Source organism: Elgaria multicarinata, chromosome 13 (genome assembly GCF_023053635.1).
Source record: "Elgaria multicarinata webbii isolate HBS135686 ecotype San Diego chromosome 13, rElgMul1.1.pri, whole genome shotgun sequence".
In the NCBI taxonomy this organism is placed as follows: Eukaryota; Metazoa; Chordata; class Lepidosauria; order Squamata; family Anguidae; genus Elgaria; species Elgaria multicarinata.
In genome coordinates, this window is record NC_086183.1 from 8,039,994 (window position 1) to 8,066,811 (window position 26,818).

The window sequence follows — 26,818 nt, forward strand, 5'->3', positions numbered from 1 at the left end:
TTTATTACAAGACAGAGCACTTTATTTACTGAACTAGAAACACCAGGAGAATGAGCCAAGGCCAAGAGCTTCATGGGCTGAACCAGCCCCCAAATCCAAGAACATAATACTGACCAGCTGCATGCAGGAGCCTACATGCTGAACAATACAGAGAAGCCAAAACAAGCAAGCGTTCACAGTCCGGAGAGTTTAGATCCCACTTTTGTATCTTTGGCCTAGGAGACCCATTTTTTCTTGAACTGCAGGCAATTCAAAGGGAGTCCATTCTTTTAACAGCAAAGTAGCTTTGACCCTCTCGTTGCCCAAGCTTGTCCCCCCTCCTCAACAGGGCCGTGGGAAGGAACAGGAGAGTGATGGAGACAGGCAAAGTAGGCTTCAGCGCCTGCTCCAGATGGACTGTTCTCTCTCCCCACCCACCCACCCACCCAGCTGGTTTGTGGATTATTTCAGTTGGATTTAAATTGTTTGTTGTTGTTGTTTTAGAACATTTGTAAGTTGCCCTTGGGTCGCTTTTTTGAACTGAAAAGTGGGGTATAAATTTATTCAATAAAAAACAAGAGAAACAAACAAGCCAAATCCAGACACTAGCAATCCTGTCGGAAAGATCCTGATGACATGTTCTGTTTTTGCTAGTTTGCTTCTACTTGTAAGCTGCCTTGGAAGGATTTGTATCTTTAACCGTGGAATATAAATAATTACAATTAAATAAAATGAGAGGTGTCCTCCCTTGGTGTCCTCAGGAAAGTGCTTTGACAATACCAGTCCTGAGGCAATGATTAGATGGCCTACCCATTGTGCTCTTCGATAGTAAGGGCACCCAGAAGCCCGATTAAGGCTAGCAAAGGACACTTTGGGCACAATCACTATACCTAGCTAAACATTCCTCCCCTTCCACATTAGAGTACTACCAAAGTTCCTTTAGCACACATTTGCTCTCTCTCCAGAGCAAAACGGTAGCTTTCTTCACAATGCATTAGAGTCAACTGAGCAGCACTAACGTGCATTGGCATACATTGTGCGATTGTTTTACTGCCAGCAGGTAAGACTTTTGCTTCATGTTACTCTACGATATCACAGAGAGCTAGGAAACATGCATTTAGACAACATCATTATCCTTTTCAGTGGTGGTCCCATCTTTGTGGAACTCCCATCCACAGAACATACGCTTGGCCCCCCTCATTAGCGGTTTTTAAAATGGGTCTCAAAGACCTTTTTGTTCCAATCTTTAAACTAGTGACACTGGGCTGGATTTTTATACAGCCGCTGCTTACTATTTTATATGACGTTTTGGTGGATTGATCTGGGCCTGAGTTGGTTGCATGCTGCTAGTTTAATTCATTTATTTTTTTGAAAAACAAAACAAAAATGGTTTCACATTATTTCTGTGAGCTGCCTCGAGAAGGCCTTTCTGCCCTGAAAAGTGGCACTGAAAATATCAAAATAAATAAATAAATAAATAAATAATATCATATAAACCGTATTACGCTTTATCACTTTGTGCAGCCACCTGGTGAGGAGGGAGGCCTGACATATCCCACGGGCCTTTTACTGCTCAGAGAGAGCCTCCATCTGTATGGAACAGAATGGTAGAACTGCTTCAGGGAAAACCCTTCTCCTGCCACCACAGACTGCGGCGCCTGCTCACTGCTCAGAGAGACATTGCTCCAAGGCTGCCATGCCATACAGATTGGCCAGCTCCAAACCCCGGTGCTGCTGGATCATCTCCAAGCAGGGCTGACTAGCTCTGGCCAGCTCCACCAAGATGCCTTGGAAAGCTCTGATCACTTCCAAGTCCACGGAGGCCGGGGCCACACGGCCCAGCGACGACAGCAGCTCCTGAAGCCAGCCGGAGCGCAGGACGTCCTGGGGCAGCCACAGGAAGAGGGGCACGCAGCTAGCGAAGGCCTGCATACCCAGAAACCACAACTCGCGAATGGCTGGCCAGGCTACCTTGTAGGCTGGGGAAGCACTCAAGGTCATCATCACCCCCTCGGGATCAGCTTGGGCGGCGTGCGCGTCTGCCAGGAAACGGATGGCGGCGACAAAGAAGCCCTCGGATTCTGGAGTGCCTTGGAGACCTGCGGGTGAGAAGTGAAGAGTCGTGTTAAGCGGGCCCATACGCCAATGGCATCCGCCTTCCTCAAGTGTGGAAAGAGGCCCGTCCCCTCGGCCGACATTTCTTTGACATGAGGCTGGCCGAGCCAAGGCACTGGCGTCAGCAAGGAGAGTCACAAATTCCTCCTTGGCCCTTCCCTTAGGTCAGGTTACATTTCTTCGATGGGCAAGAAATGGCATGTCAACCCTCCTTTTCCAGTGTGCTAGAGCACTGCTTCTCCAACGTATAGCCCCAAAATTGAAGTGCGCAACTGCAGTAAACATGTGCCTAAACTAGATATTCTCAGTCAGGAAGCCAGATCTGACTACAAGCCCTTTCGAGAATATGTTCAGTCGTAAACTGAATGTAATAAATGTAATGTAATAAATAAATAAATAAACCAGGGTTTACTGCTGCCTGATGTGTAAAGTAGCTTCAAAGTGTAAGCCTGGGATCAAAGTCGCCACTCCCCAGCCATGAATATCGCTGAATGATCTCATGACAAACTGCTCTCTCAATGCACAGGGTTGTTGCAAGGATGGAATGGGATAACCAGTAGAAGGGCAAGTACCTACAAAATATGTTAAAGATATACATGTCACAGTCAGCAGAACCTGGGTAGCTCTATGGGCTGTTTTGAGTGGCAAAGCTAGAGAGTGCATTTTTAATAGCTTTTCTTACTTCTGTGAGGTCCCTCCTGCTACTGCTCCCTTATCCTAGCTCTTTTGATTTCATTTGCCTCAAGCTGTCTGTCAATTCCCAATTCAAGCTGGGGAAGATTATCATTCTGGGCAACCCAAGATAGAAAATGATATTACTACTGCGGGGGTGTCTGTCTCTTAATAAACATCACTTATCTGCCCACATAAGGCTAGTTCTCAGTGAGGAGGTAAATCTACATTTGGGCTGTAGAAGGCTGTTTGGAGTGTCATATACTTTTCTCTACCAAAAAAATATTTTTATATATATTTATATAGCCATATCCCTGCACATAAAAGAACTAGTGTGTCAGGAAGACCAGGACAGAGTCCTTCTCTGCACCGTGTTAGTTGTCTACATGAAGGGATTTGTTTTTTTAAAAATATATGGCGTGGAGTGGGCACTGCATTGTCCTGTGAGCAGAGCCAACTCACAGATGCACCACTGCAGCGAGAACCAAGCCAGTTACTTTCGTGACTTCCTGCTTAATCCCACCTAGTGCTCATCAACTTCCATTGGCTAAATTATTTCTTGCCTGGGTAGGCGAAGAGTTTCCTGGCCATCATGAGCCCCAGAGTTGCCACATTGGCTGTCAGGATGAGATGGTCCCTCTGTGGCAGCAGAGAAGGAAGAGACCTCAGCACCACGTCCATCAAGGCTGCAAAACAATCTTCTCGGCTGCAGAGGGGAGAGAGCAAAACAGGAGATGCCTTCTGGGTTAAACTACATTTGCATTCCACCCTTAGGTGATGCAATCCCTAATTTTTCTCACAACCCTAGGGGGTCACTGCAAGAAAGAGTCACCCAGAGAAATAGAAAGATCTGACACAAGGCCACCCAAACCTTTGAGCTTCATGAGCGAGGATTTAAAGCCGGATCTCCTTAATCCAAGCACGAATTCACATATAACATGTTTAGATACAGACCTAAAAATGTGTCCATAAGACAAATTAATATTTCAAATCATATAGAGATTCTCATCAAGGAGCAACAATTGGCTGCAGCTCCCTATGGGGAAGACACTGAAGCAGTAAACCCAGGTTTGCCTCTGTGTTAGCACATGAAAGTGTTGCAAACGCTCCTTCCTGCTATGCCCATTACCTGATTAAATCTGGAGCAGTGACAACCAAATTCAGGAAAATCTCACAGGAAGTTTGAAGACTGGCTTCTACAGTTTTTGATGTAGACAGGGATTCAGTGTTTGAAACAAATGTCTCCCAGCGGTACAAGAAATATTGGCACAGGAGAACTGGGGCTCCCTCTGAAATGAGAATCTCACGGGGCCGATCCTCTGCAGTCAGGTGGCTTAAGCCAGGTAACAGGAACCTGTAAGGAGAAACAAAAGCACTGGAAATAACCCAAACACTGAGAGTTTAATGACCACTCGCACAGGAGCCTATTAAAGAACCACCACATTGCCCCTTGCCTTGAACTGAAGCTTAGGGTCCAGTCAAGTGGTAGAACGTTTGCAGAATTAAAACCAAGGTGGATTGCTATCCCAGCAGTCTGGTGACAGACTGATCCCCTGAGCAACTCCTTAAGGATCTTTGCCACCTTAAGAGTCCCACCCTCCCTTCTTTTGCCTTTGCCTTCCCAGTCATGTGGGGTTTAGGCTGTAGACGTGGGTGAGTGACACTCCAAAGCCACAACAATTTACTAGAATATTAAAACAACCAAATTATATGTATTTAATCAATAGAGCTGAGTGATACAAAAGCATTAAAAGAAGACAAAAGATGCAAAAATGCAAGTCCTTTACTCTAGCTGCATTTAGGCTTTTCCAGCTGCTGCTTCCTCATGCTCTTGAGCTTTCCTGTTCCTTCCTCATGCTCTAGTCTTTTCTGACTCTCTCCCTCTTCCCCAAAAACAGAGTATTATTATTTATTTATATAGCACCATCAGTGTACTGTTTCAGTCTTGAAGAAATGAAACTTAACTGAAGAAATGAAACTTAACTAGGGAAATTAAATTACTCCTCACAGGGATACCCTCCCTCCAAACAGAAAAAAAATCAGGCCTCTAAGGCCTGACCTTTTTACTTTGCTTCTGCAGGCCTCAAACCTCAACACTTAGTCAGTTAGTTCTTTGCTCTAAATTTCCAGATATCCTACGAACCCCAACATGATAGTTGAGAGGATGAACAACCTCTATCTGTAAAAGAGCAACAGAAAGAAAAGAAAAAACAACAAGTCTTGAGGCACCTTAAAGACTTAACAAGGTGCCAAAAGTCTCTGTCATTTTTGCTACCACATACTAACACGGCTACCCCTGTGGAGAATGTAGTGGGTGTGAGGGCAAGGTAAATAAAGCAAGACCATCAATGAGCTGCATAAGTCAGTATAAGTCACAGATTTTTCCAAGCTGTTAATGTAGTTTAACACCAGGGAGATTGGAAAATGTTCTGCAGTGAACCCAAATGACTCAGTTGGGAGCCTTTGTGCTACAGTCAAACAACAATGGACAAATGCTGCTTGTGTGGGTGCAGGACTTGGAACCATCAATTACAATCATTGCATAATCCTTGTATTACGAACACTGCTCACTTCACAACTGCTGATAGCAGTTAAGAGTTGGTTTAGCCTGTAGAAGCTGGGCAAGTTGGGAGCTTATCCCAAGCAGCCTCCCAGTCCAGCATTGACGGAATGATCCTACTGAAGCAGTATTATTAGCTGTAGCTTGAGTCACTGCAAAAGGAGTTTAGGTTCAAAGTGGAAACCTGGAATGTGAGGCTTCAGGGCTCGTTTGAGAGAAGGCATTCCCAATAGTCAACATCAGATCAGCCACTTAGAGATTTTATTATATTAAGCTGCATATAACTTTTACTAATAAATAATAAACAAACATCAGGACATCTAGTCAGGGTTGGAAGCTTAGTGGCAGTCGGTGCTATTAGCCCAGATCTGAATGTATATGCTCCCTACCTGCCTATGCCCACGTAAAGTTATACTGCAGCATTTATCACTAACTGCAGTTCCTGGATAGCCTTTAAGGGCAGTCCAGCCAATCCTTGAGGTCACAAGTCATGGATAAGTGCTGCAAGGTCCTTACTGTCTAAGAGGTGGCACAGCTGGCCTTATCAGATACAATTCACTGTCAGAAAGCACCCCTGGCTACCATTTCCCAACACCGAGTCCGAACTGCATACCTGGTTCTAGGTGTACTTCATGCACACTAACGAACAACAGATAAATTAGCTGCTGCCAAGAACTCAGGCCTTCCCAAAAGCGTCACTTCTCTCTTGTCTGGATTCAACCTCAGTTTGTTAGCCTTCATCTATCTGGCCACAGCCGAGGCTGCTGCTCCTGGTTGCTTAGCTAATGAAATGTAGAGCTGAGTGTTGTCGCCATACTGGTAACATGCAACCCCCAAAGCTCCAGACAGTCTCTCCCAGCAGCTTGATATAAAGGTTAAACGACAAGGGTGACAAAACAGATCCGTTATACATTTCCTTGGAGACATTATTTGGGGACCATCCTACAAGGAAAGAATGAAAGGCCACTGAAATACAGATATTCTAAAAAGGAGAAATTCACGCTTGTACTTCAGGGCACAAGTGGTTGCCAGAGAGTTCAGGATAGAGATGTGAAAGCCCAGAAAAAAACCCAGAAAAATTGAAAAAAAATGAAGAAAAAACAGATTATGGGATGTTTTATTTTAGCATGATGAATAAAATGTTTAAGACAAGGTGTTCAGATATTTACTTCTCCAAATGTTTTCTAAAAACTATGTATAGTATCAGATTATTACAATTGCTGTGCACCAAGGACAAGCAAGTCCTAGGTTGCAAACTGAGACTACAACTCTCAAATGCAAGAGCAAGATGCATTTCTGCTTATAGGGGGCAGCACTGCCACTGAAGCAGAGACTGAAACTGATAGTGACAGCTATAGCTCAGGAAATGAGTCTGATTGAATTCCATGCATATTCATTGAATCTTGGTCCCCCCTTTTTCTCAGTTCTTTTTAGGGGAATGGCGGCTTTACGTCTTGACTAGCGGAGGCATAAATAATTTTCTTTGTTACTAATGTTGATGTTCTTATATTGTTTTAATTGTTTTTTGCCTGCTCCTCATAAACTGGCAAAACCAATCTGTTCAGGAGCTTGTAGCTCCATTTGTTACAATTTTTAATTTTTTTTTAAAAAAAAAGTAAATTCAATTTGTAGTAATTCTTTGAATACACTGTACTTTTAATATACCAAATGTAATAATTTTATGCCAAACCAACTTGGGACATAATTAAACTTTATGCTCCTGAAGTAACAAAATGATTTTCAATCTGTAAAAAGTGCTAATATTGCATTATTTCAATTTTTCCAAAAATTTCCGTTTCCCCCCAAAAAACCCCAGGAAGAAAAACGTTTTCCATGGCTTTAAAATTTCTAGAAATTTTACATCTCTGGTTCAGGAAAGTGCCCCAAAATGCAGTAGTACATAGATTTATCAAAGGATTCTTCCCAGGTTGTAAGAGGAGCAGCTAAGGCCAAGAGTCAGTGACAGAACGCTCAAGATGAAATTTGAATCAGGGCCATTCGAACTCTCAGCTCATCAATAGGTTCATTCTACTTCAAATTCAAGCTAAACTGCTCCATCCCCGTCACTGGAAACTAGAGGGTTATGTAAAGTAGCAAAATAACCCCATGTCAACAACCCACTAGGCAATTCACCTCAGAGCATCCCCTCGCCAAATAGGCTCCTGGACGCTGCCTTGCCCAGCCTGCTCCACCTCATGCTGCAATCCACTTCTGCCTCTCCTCTCCTCTTCAAACTGCATCTTGGCATAATATATGAGGAAAGGTAGAAGGTCACAGATCTCCTGCTTGAGGGAAGAGGTCTCTTCAGCCAGCCAGGCCCCAAGGATGCGAACGGAGGCAAAAATGAAAGGATCCTCCAGCTTCTTCCGCCCTACCTGTGGGACAAGCAAAACCATCACAAAGCACTTTAGAGTAGAAGGCAGTGAACTGGACAAGCAAAAAGGAGCACACAACCACCCACTGTTTCAAGGCTGTTAAGCAACAACACCTGCAGGACTACAGCAGTAGATGGCTCAGGCAGCACAGAAAGCCGGGGGATTAGTGGAATCTTTCCCCTCTTCCTACAGCAGCCTTCCCAGATGCTTTGGACTACAACTCCCAGCGTTCCTGTTCATTGGCTGCGCTGGCTGGGAGGGCTACAGGGGCTTCTCAGGCCCAGCCTTCCCAACTGAAAGCTCTACATAAACGTAAGTCACAGCACGCCCAATTTGGGAGAAACTGCTACTTGCCTTGACTTCCCTGTTCTCCTTAGCCCAGGCATGCCATTTTTAGGTCCCCTCTTCACTTTTCTGCTCTTTGTACTGTACAAGGAGCAGTACCGTCCCATTTCTGTGTGCAAACTTCAGCTTCCTTCTTCTTACAATAACTGCCCGAACGGATGCCAGATGTACCTGGCACAGCTGAGAGCCTCCAGCTCCTATCAAGGTGGATCATCAACTGCTACCTAAACTCCTGACAGAGGCAGCCATGTTAGATGGGAAGATTTTGGGAGCCCTACTTTACCTGTCTCAGGTAGTGAATAACAGCCCTGAAGGCCTCCCCCAGGATGCCCACTAGCTGTACTTTCTGGGCATCCTGCAGCAAAGAACCCTTCTCCCTTGTGCATTCCATAATCGCAAGCTCCATCAGGACGTAGCAAGCGGCCATCAACTCCTGCTTCTTGTCCACCGCTGTCAGGTCCGGCTCCTCCAGGGTCAGGCGGACTTCCACACAGGCTAGGTTGGCCAGCAAGGCAAAGAACTTGCTGCCAGAGCTCCCTGCTGGGATCCACCTCGAGCCACAGGCTTGGGACAGGCAGGCTGCCAGTTTCAAGGCAGGATCCCGCTGGGAAGGGCTCAGCTTGCTGGTCAGGATGTTAGAGAGGCCTCGGTAGAGGGGCTGGAAGCATTCTGAGCCGGCTGGGAGAAGGGAAGGCACAAAGCGGGGCAGCACTTCACACAGCTGGAATTTGGTCACATCTTCAGCCTTCTGGAATTCTGTACTGAGTAGGTTAAGCACACCCATCAGGTCAGCAGTGGCTCTCTGCCAGCACTTTGCTTCCACTGATGTCATAAGCCCCACCAGCAGCTGGAGGGCCTGATCATAGCCATGGTTGTGACTTATATAGGCCAAGCACAGTGCTGAGAGAGCTCCCCTGTTCACCAGCTCTCTGGCACCCTTGGGAGTGGCCAGGATAGCTCTGAGGCATTGATAAGCATCATCAATCATGGAGCTAAAGGAAGCATCTCCGGGCTTGCAAGTTAAAATCACATCATTGAACACTGGGATTTTGTTAAGGATCTGAGGATGCCTGGCTAAATCTGGATCAGTGCAGAAACAGGCCAGCAGGGTGAGGCCAAGGGCTTTGAATGTTTGCTGTGGGCATCCCTCAGGGGGATCCTTGGAAGTGAGGAGCCGGTTTGGGAATGTGAAGCCAACAGCGTCAAAGATCCTCCGGCGGGTTTTGGAGTTGATTTCTCCAGCTTTTACTGCTTTGGTCACCTGAAAGAGAAACCAGCAGGCATCAGAAGCCTCCAAAGTTCCTGCATGACTCAGCTGGGCTAGCAGGCGGACCAGCCAGCTTCTTCCGTCAGCTTGTTAACTAGGATTCCCCCTCCCCTCTTTTTGCAGATCTCTCGGTTTCCTCAGGCATGCTAAAGGCCCAGAGGCTTTGCTCTCTCTAAATGTTAAAATCTTTGGTCAACAGGACAAGAGTGAATACTGTAACCTGATCAATAGTCTTAATTAGACCAAGCACTTTTATCTCAAACACTTAAATGCTCAAACAGTGCTATACTGATGTGAAGTATTATTTGCAATTGTTCCCATTTTGCAGTTGGGAAACTGAGGTAGTTGTCCCCCAACTACCATGAACAGCTGGATTGAAAGTGATTATCTTGACTTTCATATTTGCCTACCAAGCAGTTTTGTCAGCCAGGGTAGGTCAGGGTCTTACCAGAAGCAGAGCAGCAAACTGTTCACTGTCATTACTTGCATCTCTAAACACATTCAGGCACCTCTCCAGTGTTGAATTCTTGCTGCTCTCGCCATCATCAGAGACGATTCCTGAATTTGAGGCCATGGCACTAACTGTCTGTAAGTAAAGAACAGAATGGTTTTCATATAATAGGACAGGCACAAGGTCACCCATCCTAAATACAAGCCAAGCTTCCAAACAACAGTGGCTGCTGTTACTGGCAGACAAGAACAGGAAGGGACATGAACATTTGTACTGGTAGAGCTGGAACATTGTCAGGTTCCTGGTTGCTCAGATACCGGGATGGGGGGGATGGTATTGCCATGCAAGAATCTGAAATATCTGAATATTCCTTTATAATGTATTTTTCAATTCGCCTTTACAAGGCTGGCATAAAAAAATACAATGCTAGTACATAGAATTATTGGACAGCTTTTAATGACGAGTTAAAAACAGGGCCAAAATTCAAAACCTATTTATTTAGTCATCTATATTCCAAAGGTTTTAGTATCATGAAATAGAGAGCTTGTTGTGAGACCTCAATGAGGAGATTGGTGACAGGTGGGTATCTCCAAGCTTTCATGAAAAACATCTTGACCGATGCCTCTACAAAATGCACCTGTAAGAGAATACTGTGTGTGTGTGGACTCAGTTCATGCATAACAACAATGATGTCTAGTAAGCCTCACTAATGCTGCATGTGAAGTAGGAGCCCTAGACCAGAGGTAGGCAGACTGCAGGCTTACAAGATCTACTTTTTCCTTTTTAATATTATTTTATTTACTATTTATTTTAGAACATTTATATACTTTCATTTAAAAAAAATCCTGACATGGTTCACAACGTATTGTGTTTGCTCAGACAACATGCTAAGCCATGGTTATACTATTAACCCTTTTGCAACAAATGGTCAGTAAGCATGTTTAAACCATGGTTATGTAGCCACCATGGTTCACACCACACACTAAACCATTAGCTCAAAATGCTTAACCACTGTGGCTTAGTGTGTCATCTGAGGTACATGCTAAGCGTAAAATAGTGGTTCAAGCAGGCAGACTTACTCTAAGAATTAACAGGGTGCCTCTGAACACATGCTCAGCCCAGGAATTTGTAATCAATACCAGAAGCAAGCTCACAAGTCCTTTCACCCAAATCCACTCCTGACTCCCCTCTTCCTCAAGCATTAAGAACATAAGAAGAGCCATGATGGATCAGACTAAAGGTCCAGCTAGTACAGCATTTTGTTCACAGTGGCCACCCGTTGCCCATGGGAAACCCAAAAGCAGGACATGAGTGCAATAGCACCCTCCCATCCATGTTCCACAGCAACTAGTATCCATAGGCATACTGCCCCTGATACTGGAGGTAGCCACTGACAGACTTATCCTTTGCGAATTTGTCCAACTCTTCAGCAACTTAATTTAAGGGGAGGGAGAACTTTTTAACTGTTGCTATTTCTGGACAACTGACAGTCAGAAACCCTTGCTAATGACTGTAAACCACCCAGAAATCTACCAATATACACTAATCAATGTTCTGCTGTAAAATATTCTACAACGCATAAGGGTTCTACAGTACGTTTCATGGCAAACACCCATCAACACAAGTCTAAAAGAGGTTTCACACCTGAAGGGGGTAGTGGGGAGTGCTTTTGTTTGCAGCCCAGATTTCCTAGTTAGTTTTGAAGGCTTGGGTGTATCTCACCAAAGAGAAAACAACAAAGAATATTATGGCACCTTAAAAACCAATTAATTGTTAAAGTGGTAATACTGACATCTGCTCATAGGAACCAGTGTACAAAAATGTAGAACTTTTACCACTGCAGTGACTTGGCAGCATCATGCCAGCCTCCAGCCCTGCCTTGAGCAAAGATAGAAATATACACTCTTTCAAATCCAGGTCTTCTTGCGTGGCATAAATCTGAACATTTTAAAAGCTGCTTGCAAACTCTTCCTGTGTTAGGCCAGAAAAAAGTAATTGTCCAGTATTATTATCCTATACTTTTCTTCAGCTCTGCTCTTTTACTGCGGCAAACCTCCTGTAGAGGAGAAATATGGGAACCAGCTGTGAGACATCTAGCCTGGTGAGAACTCCACCACCACTCCCACCCCTGCAAACTGTATTTAGCCAGGCTGTGGAGGTCCCTTGGAATACACTACGACCAGCATTAGTAATGTGGGTTATCTTTTTGGAGGGATTTCAGAACTGTTTTAATTTTGATTTAGCTCAGTACTGGTTTCATTGTAATACTGAATTTATTTTATATTTATTAAATTGCTTTGCATCTAATACTTTTTCTTAAAAAAAAACCCCTTTTCTTTTAAATGGTGTCTTTTGATATATTTCAGAGCCAGTTTAGAAAAATGGAATATAAATATAAATAAATAAATCTGCACTCCATATCTGGTGTGGAGGCTAGGATATCAATTCTAAAAGGGAGGTGTTTATGGCAATTCTAACAGTCCACCATTACCCTTATCGCAGATTGGGATGAGGTACAGAGTAGCTTCCAACATCCCAGTACTGTGGTCCACCCATACTGCAGGGGTAATGAGAATGAGTGACCTACAACAACCCTGTTCCAGCAACGTTATGCACCAACTACTCTAGCAGAGATCTATGGAGATACAATATATTTATATCCTTCCTTTCCTCCATGGTTCTTTCCATGGCCCTTTATATTCATAACCCTGTGCGGTAATTTAACATATTGCTACCCCACCTCTTAAGCAGTCTTCACAAGGCAGCTTATAATAAAAATGTTAAATACAAAAGCAATTGGTTAAACATAATAAAACATCAGGTTAAAAACATATATAAGGTGTCAGCAATAAAACCAATTAAAAAAAGCACCACCTTGGGGTTATTAAAATAAAATGCTTAAAGCCACACTTAAAGGACACAAAAGAGGGGTCCAAGAAGATTTACGGGAGGGGGGGAGGGGGCAGAAGGGGGGTGCCATCACTGAAGGAGCCCCGTCCCTGGTACCAGCCAACCTGACCAGCCTTAGCGGTGGGCAGATTACAGGGCTTCTGCAGCGCACCTTAGGACCAGGGGAAGGTTCACACAGGCAGGGCTTCAAATATTCCAGCCCCAGACCGCTCAGGGCTTTAAAGCTTCATATTAGCCATTTCAGGCTGCATCTCTGTAGCCGTTTACCTAGAGGGCAGCCGCTGCTTTCAGCTCCATAAGCAGACATGCGCTGCAAGTCAAGCCTGGGCAGAAAGGCGTTAACCAGTGCCAACCGATGCACAAAATTGGTGCGATACCATCGAACCGCCCAGCCTCCCCCACCCCCCACCGCACCGCAAGCACCCTCCTGCTGGCGGCATTTTGGACCCCCCGGAAGTTCTCAGACTGCCTTTAAAGGCGGCCTTTCGTAGGGAGCATCGCAATAGCCAGAGACCAAGACTGGGGCAGGTCCAGTGAGAGCTTCGGGAGGGAGGGAGGGAGGGAGGGGGGGAAAGGGAGATTTGGACCGAACCTGCACTGCACCGCACCACACCACACCACCCCATCCCGGCCGGACACCGTAACGACCGGGCGAGAGGTGCTCAGGACCACCAGAAAGCGTGGGCGCCTGCGTCAGAGGTGCGAAAAGGCGCAGGACCTGCCCTAGAGGTCTTGGTTCCCCCTCAGAGAAACAGCCCCCCACATAAAAGAGAAACAGCCCCCCAGCCAGCCCCCCTCAGCAACACACTCAGTTTTATTTATTTTTATTGAATCCCAATCTACCCCACCGTCCATCCCATTCTCCTCACCACTTCCTTCCAGGTGGGGCTCGCGGTGGGGGGAGAGCTGCAGCGAAGAACGACCTTCTCTCCTCGCCTCCAACGCGCCTCCTTCTGCCTGCTCCCACACTCAACTGGCCTCACCCGCTAACTAACCCATCTATCCCCCTCCCTTTGCTTTCTTAACCAATCAACCTGCCCCTTACTAGCCCATTCGCCAATAGCGCGTCGAGTTCAGAAAATGTGCTCTAGAAGCCATTGCCGCCATGATAAAAAAGGGCAATTTCAGCATCGACATCATCATCACCACCGCCACCAGCTCCCCCTTCCCCTCTCACCCATTTATTTCTCTCATGGGGCTGGGGGCAGGGGGAATACAACGTCCCTCGCTAAGGGCTCGCAACCGTAGCAACGGCACTTTTCTCTTTCCGGTCATCAGAGCTCCGATTGGTGGACAAGCGAAGGCCGAGGCGTAGCTTTTTGCGTTTCCGGATGAAGGAAGGGGGAAAAAGTGGGGGGTTGAGCCAAGGAGGATGAGGCGCTGAGGGAGATGTTGGGGTGCGTGTTGGGCTGAGCAGCCTCTTAAACGTGTGTGTGCGTTCCGGCGTTGGTAACCTGCGGCCTACACGGTTACCATGGCGACGGCGAGGCCTGCCGCCCAGTCCGCGGCCCTGAGGGAGAAGTTGACAGGTTGACACCCCTCCCATTTACCTGAGCCACTCTTCCCTCCCCTCCTGCCCAACCGAGGGGCCTACTGACCCCCTTCCCCTCCAACTCCCCCACCCCCGCTGTTGCTGTCAGGCGGGAGGCGCTTCGTTCGCCATGCACCGCTGGTAGGTAAGCGCCGTGCGCTGTATTGCGCCGCCTGGCCGTTCCTTGTCGGCGCTGCCGTCTGAACTAGGGCGCCTGCTTTGGGCGACGGGGCGGACGCCGAGAGGGTGGGGAGCGAGGCGGGGCCTGCCTCGTCCGCCTGTCGCTTCCGCAGCACCGCCTCACACCTGGGCTGGAGAGGGTTTGCGAGCGACGCGGGCAGAAGGACTGCGCCGCCTGGATTGCGCCGAGCGCGTTATGGAAGCGGAGAGGCGTAGGGATCTGTGAAGCCGCTTGCCTGCCTGGTACCGAGTCGGACCTCTCGCCCTGAGAGGAGTGACTCCGCAGCAGCTGTCCAGGATCTTACGTCCTGGGACCGAAGATGCTGGGGACTGAATCGAGAACCCAATGAAATATAGGAGCTGGATTCCACGTCGAGGGGGTAATTCTTACTCTAAGCCTGAAAAGAAGCTTGGGTGTACATGCGGGAAAAGTACAGCTGCAGTTTTAAGCCTTGAACTCTCCCTTCCCCAACCTGGGGCCCTCCAGATGTGGCGGACAGCCACTTCCATCATTCCTAGCCATGGCTAAAGCATGGGAACGATGGGAGCTGCTGTCTGACACACCCGGAGGGTCCCAGGTTGAGGAAAGATGCTTTAACCGGGAGTGCAGGTGTTGGGGATTGAATATGGAAACTTAGTTATGTAAACCAGGTGCTCTAACCCCTCCCTGTCCGTGGATGAAGTGACATAGGGGCTGAGTGGGAGAAGCTGGACTTGTTGGCAAAACAGTCCAAATCAGGCAGCAACGTGTAGTTGATTGTGTGGGAAACTATGTGTTGTGGCCTAGTCTTAAGGATTGCCTATTGGGTCATTTGATTAGATTTTATCTTCAAACTGAAAACTGCTATTTAACGCCCTCTTTGCCATATCTCCCAATAACAGCAAAATTAGCCAGTGAAGTGAGCAAATTTGACTCTGGGTCGGGCAAAGATATATTTTTTTAGTTGAATCTTTCACTATAAAAATAATGAATTCCCTTCTTATTGTTTGTCTGCCCTGTTCCTGCTAAGTCCTCTGGCAATCTGTGTATGTTTTTCAAATGTATCTGGTTATCTTCTATGCTTGTCTTCTCCATGTTTCTCTGGAGCAGGAGGAGGGCATTTCCTTATTTGTGAGGCTGTTCATGCTCCATAACTATGTTGTGGTTTAAGAGATTATTAGCCCCATGAGTATCGGGGTGGTGGTGGAATGGATTTTCTTGTACATACTGATGAAGGTGGGCCTCAAGGCTTGACTTCTGCAATGCGCTCTACATAGGGCTACCATTGTACCTAGTTCGGAAACTTCAACTAGTTCAAAATATGGCAGCCAGGTTGGTCACCGGTACACCTAGGGGTGACCACATTACACCAACATTAAAATCACTCCACTGGCTGCCAATTAGTTTCTGGGCAAAGTACAAAGTGTTGGTCATCACCTTTAAAGCCCTAAATGGTTTGGGTCCAGGTTACCTGCGGGATCGCCTTCTCCCATATAGTCCGCCCCGCACACTCAGGTCCTCTGGGGTGAACTTACTTCAGTCAGCTAAAACTAGGCTGACATCAGTTTCCCAGAGGACCTTTTCTTCTGTCGCCCCCAGATTGTGGAATGGCCTGCCGGAGGAGATTCGTAAAATTAACACTATGTGTGATTTTAAGGCAGCTTTAAAGACTAGCCTTTTCCAGCAGGCCTATCCAGATCAATGTTAAATCATGATTTTTTAAGATGTATTGATTCCTGTTCTAATGTTGTTCCCCGCCTCGATCCAAAGGGAGAGGCGGGTAAGAAATAAATTTATTATTATTATTACCCCAAGTGTTCTAGTTTGGGAGCTTCTAATTTTTATGCAGAGTAAAAACTTTCCCTGCTTCGAATCTGCTTTTTGTCTGAGGCCATAGCTAGACCTAAGGTTTATCCCTGGATCATCCAAGGGTCAAACCTGTTCATCTAGGTAACACACAGGGGATCCAGTGCTCAGGCAGGGGCAAACCCTGGATGATCCCAGGATAAACCTTAGGTCTAGCTGTGGCCTGAGTCTTGTAACTCCCATACTGTGTGCTGAATCCACAGTGACCCACCTACCAAGAAGGCTACCTGTGCACTGTGTCTCTGCATAATTCACTGTTGCTCTGGCTTTGCCTCCTTCCAGTAAACCTCTGTTGGATGCAGGAAATTCTTCCCTATTTCACATTAGTGTAGGATTGGCTACTTTATCCAATCCTGATGTAGATCCACAGCAGAATTACCCAGCAAGGTTGGCTGTTGTGCTTCTGCATTAGTTGCTGCTCTGGGCTTCCCATCATTCAATCTTGAGGCTTTCCCAGAAACATTGGAGGCAGACTCTGTTAAAGATAAGGATGTTCAAAGTTTAGGAAATAATATCTTAGCCTTTACATATTAAGTTGTCTGTTGTTTAAGAAGACTTGAAGAACCTTTCCAATGGACCTTTCCTTTTCAGCTGCAGAAATCCTGTTTTGACTTTGTTAAATGTCTTGTAGTGAATGGAGTGTTTGTTCTAATGTCGTTAAGTCCCTTACTTAAGAGTTTGAGTGTCTATTTTATTTTTTGGCAGCAGACATGCCAGTTAATTGTATCTGTTTGATCAAGAACTTAGGAGTTGTGAAATAGCTGCAAAACATTCAGCCATAATAATAATGAGCAAATACTTCCAAACTGAGTGAATTGTGACAAGAGGGGAGCAGGCATAGGATAATTTGGATTCCTGGATCCGAGGTTGGGGATAGCACTCTGCCTGTACATCTAAGCATCTGCACTCACCACCCCACCCCCTTGCAGCCATTGCGGCGGGTCTCTCCAATGCTGGCTGTCTCCAAGGTAGCAAAGGCAACCTCCGAGAGGGGGTAAAAGGGGAATTCCTGTGGGTGGGAAGGGGACTGAGTAAGGCAGGATATGTCATATCTTGAGGCCTCCCCAGCCTCTTTCTCTGATGTGCCCCTGCTAGATGGGCAAAAAAGCCCATCTAGCCAATAGTGCGGAGTGGGAGGAGCACAGAGACAAAGGCTACCTCTGTCACTCCTCCCACTCTGTATAGGATGCCTGTAAACTCAGAGTTCAGAGGCTTACGGATGTCAACATAGGATTGTGCCGTGAGTGCAATTTTTTTTTTTTAAGAGAAGTAAATATGTAGAATGAAATCCTATTCACTGGCTGGAATTTTGTTCATATTAGAGAATGAAAGTACCTTCTCCATACTTTAATATTATTCTTATGTTCTATTGAACATGGATAAGCTGCAAATACTGTATGCATTTCAAAACATAATGTTATTTATGAATGCATTACATTTTGAAAGCTGATTAAAAACAAATACCTTATCACTTTAGCAGTTGAAGTAATGGTTATGAGTGTATTGGTTAGGAGTGTATTTAATAGCCCCTCCAACTCAGCCGTGTGCGCAACGGTTAATGTCAACAGTCACATTGGTAGGAAATTGTGATAGCGAGGGCAATGTTTAATTTATGATTTTTAGGGGCAGGTAAGTAATGTTTGTATTCATTTGTACAATCAGGTGGCCAAGCTGTGGAACCAATTGTGCAATCTTAGGGCCAAACTAAATGATGACTTAAATGTGTTAATGAATCTAAGGTGATTCTTTCTTGTTTTTAAATAGTAGCTACAGTGAACCGCAACGCTTGCAGGGGTCCCAATAAAAGTTCACCTCCCACCGGAAGCTGCTATTTGCCCCAAGAGAGAAGCTCTGATTGGTTCCTATGGCCACTTCTCTTTACAAGTGACTTTACCAAGAACACATTACATGATGAAAGGGCTAAACAAAACAAAAAACCTCCCTGTGATTCCAATCTTGCTGCTATTTAAGATGGAAAAATAGGCATATTAAATATTTTCTTCTATTAAAGTATTGTCTAGTTTGACTCTTTCTCAGAACTGTCCAACAGGAAAATATTATTTTGGGGTACCTTTTATAGTTTTCTCCCTGGCTTTTGTGCCTTTGGCATATACCTCCATCATGCTGTCCCCTTTTCTTCATTATGTCTTGAACCAAACATGCCTCTTAAAAAAAAAAATCAAACTCTACATGACTTGCAAGTAGGCATAACAAATACTTGAGGGAAGGCACGGCTAGTGTTTAAATTTTCACCTTATGCCCAAAGGCCTCTGGGTAGATGTTCAAAATTAACACCTAATATTGTCACTTCATCCATCCTGTGTGTGTGGTGTTAAACCAGCTGTATATCCTGTTTCACAACTTGATCAAAAGCCTATTCTACGTAAACAAGACTTCCACGTATATAGCTGACAGAACTGAACTATGATCTGTTCTTGTGTCCTCAAGGGGTTTTAGCAAAGCCTTGCACAACAGCGGCAGCAGCCACCTAATTCCATTGTTATTCTGCATATCTGTTCAGAGCAAGACATGAAATCAGATGCAGTTCATAGGTTGATCTCACCACCAGCTGAATGGCACAATTCAATAAATACCTGCTGTGCTGGAAGCAGCATAAGAGTCCAGGCTGTCCAACTTCTTTCAGGATAGCTGGCTCTCATTGCAAACTGGATGTGAACCCCTAAAATCATCTGCAGTATTGTAGGGGCTTTAGAGGAGCACCTCCCATTCTGCAATGCTAGTGTAGAATGCTTTAGCCCAGTTGTTGGCCAGAGCAGCAAGAAGAGATCATATCAACCTCATCCTGAAAACACTGCATTGGAAGCTACCAAGTCCAATTTAAGGTCTTGCTACTGGCATATAAAGCCCTAAATGACTTGGGACCCAAGTACTTGAAGGTGCACATCCCCTATTATCAACAGACCTGAGCTTTACAATTGGCAGAGGATGCCCTGCTTGCATCTCACCAATAGCAGATGTGGTCTCTGTGATGGTGCCTATCTATGGAACTCTCTTCCAGGTGGCATTAGGTCTGCCCCCACAGTCTGGATATTAAACAAAGAATGAAGTCATTTTTATTTGTTCAGACATTAGGAACAGCCCCAAAGAGATTTATTGCTCCTTTTTATTGTATTTTTTTAATGTGAGTGTTATGGCCCTTATTTTTATGGCTGATTTATCTTGGTGGTGTTAGTTGACCTGTGTTCCAGAACTGGAAGAAGGGTGGGGTACAGAAATACTGATTAAGTAAATACATAAATTAATAAAATAAGTCACTGTGGTGCAATGAGTCTGGCGTGGTCACTTCCTCATGCTTTCTGGGTATGTGCCCAGGTTATGGAGCACACTTCCAGGGTCGTATGGGGACGCTTTCGCCTTTTTCCTTCTAGGATGGTAATTAGGATTGAGCAAAGGGTCAAGAGTCTTGGAATGCTTCAGGTTTCAAACAAGCTGACTGAATACATCCAAACCCTGTGAGCTACATGGGAACTGTAGAGTTAGAACTCTTACTAAACTGGACAGTAAATTCTGAGACTACAGAACCAGTACTGGTGGGGCACTCTAATGATGGTGTGCCTTGAGATTGGATTTACTCCCTTCCTGCATTTTGCACCTCCGTTTACCGATTGCCTCCCATAGTTCCTGTTTAGTCCTACTTTTGGCAGCCAGCAGTCTGGGAAGCTACCATCTAGATGGAACCTGAAGTGGCCTGTGTTGATTAGATTTTAGATAACTAGGCTTTGCTTTGGAAAAGGCCTTATATCCCAGTGCAGTTAAGTGATACTTCTGTTATCAAATTCTGAACGTGTTACCAGTGGTAGCTCCCAGTGCCAAGCAGATAGGGCTTACGTCATAAGAGGATTGGAGGGCAGAACCACTCTTCCCACCTAAATGCAGCTTTAGTTTGTGACTTGATGTTCAGGGCTCTAGTTGTTTTTCACTATTGGTTATGCAAAGTCCTAAGAGACAAGAAAACTCTGTGGCAAGTGAAAACATAGCCATCTGAGGCTTTCATGGTCATTTGTCTGTTCAAGACTCTCAGAACCCTTGAGAAGAAATGAATAGAAACGTAAAAACAAATACCCATTGTGAGTTGGAGATGACTTGTACAAGTAAGCCATGCAATGAATCAGTTCCCCTCAAATTCAGTGAACAAGTCTTAAGGCAGTAGGACTAAGGGTGCTGGAATCCTAGCCACACTTACTTGGGAGTAAATCTCATTGAATTTCTGTCTAAAGAGGCACAGAATTGTGCTGTCGATTATCCAGTCCCATGCATATTTATTTGGAAGTGCTTCTGTGTTCAGTGAGGCTTGCTCCCATGTAAGATTGCATAAGATTGTAGTTTTAGATGCTGTGTTCTGTATCTGAACATCTGTTTTATTTCACCTGGAAGAGTCAGAAGTCTTAACAGCTTGCTTGACCAATAACAATGTGATGTGTCTTTCAGATCAAAGTGCATGACTGCCTGAAATGCTTCTCTTTGGTTTGTCTGCTCAGTTCCTGTTTACTTTTTGTATTCTGGCTGGTGCCAGGCAGTACAAATAAGCAATGATGACATTTATTTCCACCTGCTTAGCAGATGGCCTGAGTTTGTTGATGTTTGGCATACCCAGGTTGAACTGGCTGACTGCTACCTCTACCCTGAAGGCTTTCATCTTTCAACAGTATCCAAAACATGCACCTGTTTAAAATCCATTGGATCAGCACTGGTTGCTTGGACTCTGTTTGCTTGAAATTGTATTTTTGGAAACTGCTACTGTCCCAAATGTTTGCTTGTTTCTGAGCTGAACGTTCTGATGCATGAAAGCAGCTGGCCATCAGTAAACAAATGCCATGAAGGCAGCAGTATGGGTTTGTGTGGGCGACTGCTATGGAGAAATGAGAAGATTGGCTTATATCCCATCATGTAGTTGACCATGTTTGATTGCCAGCTGATTGTATAACTTGCAACATGGCCTTTGAGGGCCTCTTTTTGGTCTAAAATTGTGCCCCAGGATATTATTGGGAAAGCTCAAAGGGATTTCTGAATTCAAGAATAAAGCTTGAACTTAATGATAAATTATAGAAACTGGGTTTTCTGCTATGTGGGTGCTTTGTTTGCTCAGGAGATGCTTGAAATCATTTTGGAGAAGGTGGCTTCAATCATGGGAAATCTTAAGCTTTCTTAAAGGTGAACTGTGTGTCTCTTGTGTATTTATAGAGTTCTGGGTCCACCCACAAAGGCCATGGAGAAGAGGTTGGAAGACCATTTTAGCACCAGCTCTCTGAACATATTGGAAGGCTTCCTTAGAAAAGGTGTGAAGTGTCTGGGCCATCTTCACCTGCTCTACATGTGTGCCTGCCTCAATGCCTTCTGTTCCTATACAGGTGACAGTTCACAATTTTTTCTAAAAAATTTTTTGAAAATGCCATTGGATGAATGCCTGTAAATTTTAACATGGATCTTATAATTTTAAACCTACTTGAAAGACTTTCTGGTGTAGAATTCTCAACATGAATGAGTAAAGATTTATCAACTGGAGAAGTAGGTGTTTTAGATTCATGTGAATTTGGAAACACAACAAAGAATCTTGTGGCACCCTAAAGATAAACAGGTTTGTTTTGGCATACAGTTTCATGGACTATGGCCCATTTCATAAGGGACATGAAGCTTTACTAAGATTTTCAGGAAAAATATAAAAATTATTTATCCCAATTGAAGCCTCTAGCAATAGACATCATCAACAGGTTTAATTCTAACTCAGCAATCTCTCTCTTTGAAGTTTGTTGCTCCACAATGGCCAGTTCAAGGTCAGTGTCAGAGTTTCCTAGAAAGTTGAACTGTTCTCCCAGTGGTTTTTAAATATTACCATTTCTGATGTCAGATTCGTGACCATTTATTATTTTCTCTTTGCCATATGTAGAATACAGAACAGTGTTGCTAATGGAAGATAGTATATATCATATTGGAAGCTGAGGAAGTTAATGAGCCCATAATCTTGTGGGTATAATACCTGTGTAATAGTATTTCAGAGTAGGTATGAGAACTTAATTTTATTGCCAGAGGCTTCAATTGGATAAAGGATTTTTTTTATCACACTACTCGTATTAATTGGCTTACTTTGTGTCAGGATGTTTGTGTTACAGCAACTATACTGTGAATGGGCATTGATGATAATGTGATTGTCACTGTCAGTACTTTCTGCATTTAATTTCCTTTTGGCCCAGCTCTTTTCAGTCTCTCCCCACACCAATTATATGTAGTGTATATATTCCTGAAAATCTCAGTAAGCCTCCATGCAACTGATGAAGTGGGCTATAGTCCACAAAAGCTTATGCCAAAATAAATTTGCCACAATACTTTGTTGATTTAACTGCAATAGACTAACACAGCAACCCTCTGGAATCTGCATTCAGAGTGACAATTGCAAACATTACAATAAATGTAGCATCCTGAGTACTATTGTCACTATCATCTTGAGATACTTCTAAGCATGTGTAGCTTCCGTTTTAAGCATGTTCAGAGGAATCAAAGATATAGAACTTCACACAGTGCGTGATTTTCAGCAAAGGCTTGTTAAGGTGGCAACTTTTGCTAGTATACCTTCAGACCATCTGTGTACACTTACATTTTCAGACTGTGGTTTTCAAATACAAAATACAAGACATTTATATTTAATGCAGCCTGTGTATATTTTGAATTTAGGCAAGTATATCAAAGTTAAAAAAAGTAGTATGAGAAACATCCCTCAATCATTTTTTTTTATTTTTAAGAATACTTGACACCTGTTTAAAAGCAAGAAAAGATAGCAGAGTAGTTAAAGCTCTCTGAAAACAAGTAAATCATTTGTCCTAAATTGTCTCAATTAATTCCCTGCTCCTCCTACTTCAAAAGTACTTTAAAAACAAGCCTTCCAGTTGACAAACGTTTAACATGTTTTTTGAAAAGAGCATAGGGGGATCACTTATAGTGACATAGTTGCATTTAATCTCATTGGATTGGTAGTTAGTGAAATTACTCCTCTCTCTCCCGGGCTATTGCTGTAGTCTCTGTAATTATGCTGTGCTGTCTCTGACATTTGGCAAGTGGGAAATTTGATTAAGCTGATGTGCAGCAAGTGAGTCATTAATCTCCAGCTTGGCGTACGTACAAGACAGTTGATTTAAAATCCTGAACTTGTTATCTTTTTTTGGTTGGATTGTAGAGTGTAAGTAGTAATCATTGTGTGTTTAGCTAGAATATCTATGGCTTGTTTTGTTTCACCAAGATTAAGTTGCTTGTTCCCTGGCTTTACCAGAGTCATATTTCAAAAACCACTGGCTTTTTTTTGTAATTGTAGCTATAGTATTTCAAGAGTTCTCCAAATAAAACGTGTCAACTACAATAGCACAAATGTGTGCCATGTACAGCAATTTTATTGACTTTGTTTTCCAAACATATTATTTGTACTGCAGAAGTTTTAGGGGTTTTATTTCCAAACACATTTTCACTGTTCTCCTAACCTCACTCCCACAAACTTTGAGGTTTGTGTAGTGGAAAGTGGTGGCAATATCAAGTAGCCTGGTTTTAATGTTATTGTTTACAAACATACTTTTTTCCAGTGAAACTTCTACTTCAGAGTGCCATGTTCCTAGTTTTGTACACATTATAAAATGAATCTCCAAAGTTTCCTGGAAGGATAATTTTGGTCTGTTTTCATAATTCATTAAATTACTTTGTTTAGAAGGGTTACTCTAGCATTCTAAATTGGCACAGTCTGACCTGGTTCGCACAATCACTGTGGCTTAAACAAGCCACAGTTACTTGTTTAAGCTGTGATGTGTGCTGGCGTGTATCGGGCACCATTTGCCTAATTGCCCACTCAGGCACAGCTTATTGTGTCGTCTGAACCCGGAGTTGTTTCTCCTTGAAACAATCCATGCCGCTCGGGTTTGGCTGACCTGACAAGCCACACTTGGGTGGGTTCTTAGGCTATTGGTGCCCGGCACATACCATGGCTTAAACAAGCCACTGTGGCTTGTTTAAACCATGGTGATTGTGTGAACTAGCTTTCTCTCTCTTAACTTGCCCAATGAATATTTGCATTCTATAAATAATTTTCAAAGAATTCTTCCTATAGACAGCTTTCTCCTCGGTCCTAGCTTTTGGACAAATGGATATTGTCTAGCTCTTGTGATGCTGCAGCTTAAAAAGCCCTCATTGTTTTCAAACAATAATGTGATTGCAAATTCTTTGGCAGTGAAATAAGCGTTTTCTTTGGTTTGTTTTCCTCTCTCAGTTACACTAATGCAGTGGCCTCTTTTGGGAGACAACTACATTTTCTTTGTGCTTTACTGATTTTGTTCTGAACTGTAACCAAGACAAGGCTAACGCACCGTGTTAAATCTGGGATGGGCAACTGGTTCACCCTTGGGGGCTTCAGTGGGGTTATATTACAGACCAGAGGTCTATAACTTAAGAAATAATTTTGTAAGCTGCCTTGAGAGCCTTTTGGCTAAAGGGCAGGATAAAAAAACCCTTAAATAAATAAATAAATATAACTGATACCCATTTTTAGGTTTGTAATGAACAGAAAAGGTGCAAAAAAACTATTATGAATAGGATGGGGTACACTGTATGGCGTTCTCATTACTGACTATAAAAGTAATTCTTATATACACTATTTCTTCAATTCTAAGATGCACTTTTTTCCCCATATAAACATCTCTAAAAATGGGGTACGTCTTAGAATCGCAGGTGTGTCTTAGGGTTTTTTTTCTGTTGGTGGTACTGAAATTAGTATGTGTCTTTCAATCAATGGCATCTTACAATCGAAGAAATACAGTAGCACTTTCCTGAGTGATCAAAATAATTGTTATGTATTACCTTAGCCATCTATGGGGTGGTATAGAAATGTAATAAATCATCCTCATCATCCTCATCTTTACTACACCCTGTAAGATTGTATTAGCCAGTATTGTATTATCCTCATTTTACTGATACATGAGACAGCCTGAGCCTAAGGTCATGGCTAGACCAAGCCTATATCCCAGGATGGTCCCTGTGCGTCCACATGACGCACAGGGGATCCCTGGAGCAAGGAGGAATGATCCCTCTGTTGGCCCGGGATTTCACCCTACCCTTTAATCCTGCTTTTTCTGCGGTCTCAGGATGATCCGGAGACCGTGGAAAGTGTGGGCGGGCATCGTGGTTTGTCCTGGCTCCTCGCAAGGAGCTGGGACCTGGGCATGGGGGTGGGGCGACCTCTTCTTTAAAAAAACTTCACCACTTTTCCGCTCGTGCACTCCTTCTCCTTTAACAACAACAACAAAATGACAGCTGCGATGTTGTGCGCCGCATGTAAACCAGGGCAACGATCTCGCGATCATAAAATCGTGAGATCGTCACTCTCTGACCCCCTTGTCTAGCCACGGTCAAAGAGATTTGAAATGGAGACATCTCAGCTCTTAAACTATTATGCTGCTAAAGTCTGCAGCTGATGCATACTATCTTGAACTTGCATTTGACTGAAACTGTCATTTTTATCAGCTCAGGCTGAATAGCCATGTGGCAAAATGGTCACCTGAAAGTTCTGCTGTGCATCAAGAACATGATTTATTGCACTTTTTTCAATGAACTTTTTGCTTTGCAATAAATATCCATACCAGCTGTGACTTGATTTTGGCATTTGAGCCATGTTCAGGACTATAACTCAAGAGAGAAATGTTGGCTGGGCTTCCTGGGGATCCGTCTTGGTTTGTCTCTGGTTAAACCAGTTGCACTAGTGATTTCCCTATTTAAGTCATACGGACATAAGAAAAGTTGTGCTGACTCAGACTAAAGACCTATCTAGTCCAGCATTCTGTTTCCACAGTGGCCAATCAGATGCCAGTGGAAGCCCACAAGCAGGACACAAGCACAAATCTGAGATCCCCAGCAATTGGCATGAAGAGACATGCTGTGGATATTCTTTTCACGGACAGCCAATCAGGAACTTCAATGGGTTTTGCCCAGAAATAAATCCAAATTCCAAGTAATCTGCTCTACTTGACAATAACTTGATCTTCACCTAAGTGCCATGTCTGTAAAGCCTTTTGTAATTGAAGCTATAGTTATTTTTTTGCCCAGAATTGAGCTTTGGATCATAAAATCTAGCTTTCCAATGTAGAGTCAAATGGTTTCTTGAGAAATTCGAACATCTCAGATGTTTGCTTTTCAAGATCAAGTTCCTAGCCCTCATAGTTGTGTCGAGTTGTGCATCAGTATGCCAGGGGTAGTTTCCGCTAAAGATTCAGAAACTTATAACAGAAAAAACGATGAGACGAAATGTGGGTTTGGGATGTGGGGAAACTCAGAGCTTTATCATACCAGCGTTATACTGTGCAATCAGTGTGAATTGCATGCGAAGGACTCAGAAGTTTTCCACCTTATAATCTGCTTTGATTGTGAAGTACTCCCATGTATCCTGCCTTAATTGTGCAATAATGCAAAAAGATTAGCCGTATTTAGCCCCTACTTTTTGAGAGTATCTTCCAAGCTACTGCTGGGGCGCAGGAGCAGGATTTTAAAGAAATGCTTACATCTGCGTAAGCTTTAAAGATAAAGACACCAAAATTGGCACAGTAC

General features: G+C 44.0%; 2 protein-coding genes across 2 annotated transcripts in view; one reads left to right on the plus strand and one right to left on the minus strand.

Moving 5' to 3' along the window:
* NCDN (neurochondrin) lies at positions 1 to 13,659 on the minus strand. The gene is made up of 7 exons (XM_063140775.1): positions 13,544 to 13,659; positions 9,762 to 9,899; positions 8,330 to 9,307; positions 7,460 to 7,701; positions 3,896 to 4,120; positions 3,330 to 3,472; positions 1 to 2,078 (listed from the first exon to the last, which is right to left on the minus strand). Exons 2-7 carry the CDS (start codon positions 9,885 to 9,887, stop codon positions 1,642 to 1,644), a joined length of 2,151 nt encoding a protein of 716 aa, XP_062996845.1. The 5' UTR covers positions 9,888 to 9,899; positions 13,544 to 13,659; the 3' UTR covers positions 1 to 1,641.
* Positions 13,660 to 14,515: 856 nt separating this feature from the next.
* The window catches only part of KIAA0319L (KIAA0319 like), a 71,824-nt gene continuing 59,521 nt past the window's right edge, over positions 14,516 to 26,818 (plus strand). The window contains exons 1-2 of the mRNA XM_063140810.1: positions 14,516 to 14,765; positions 21,434 to 21,600. Coding sequence (XP_062996880.1) covers positions 21,459 to 21,600 — 142 coding nt within the window. The 5' untranslated portion in view covers positions 14,516 to 14,765; positions 21,434 to 21,458. The remainder of the gene's footprint in view (positions 14,766 to 21,433; positions 21,601 to 26,818) is intronic.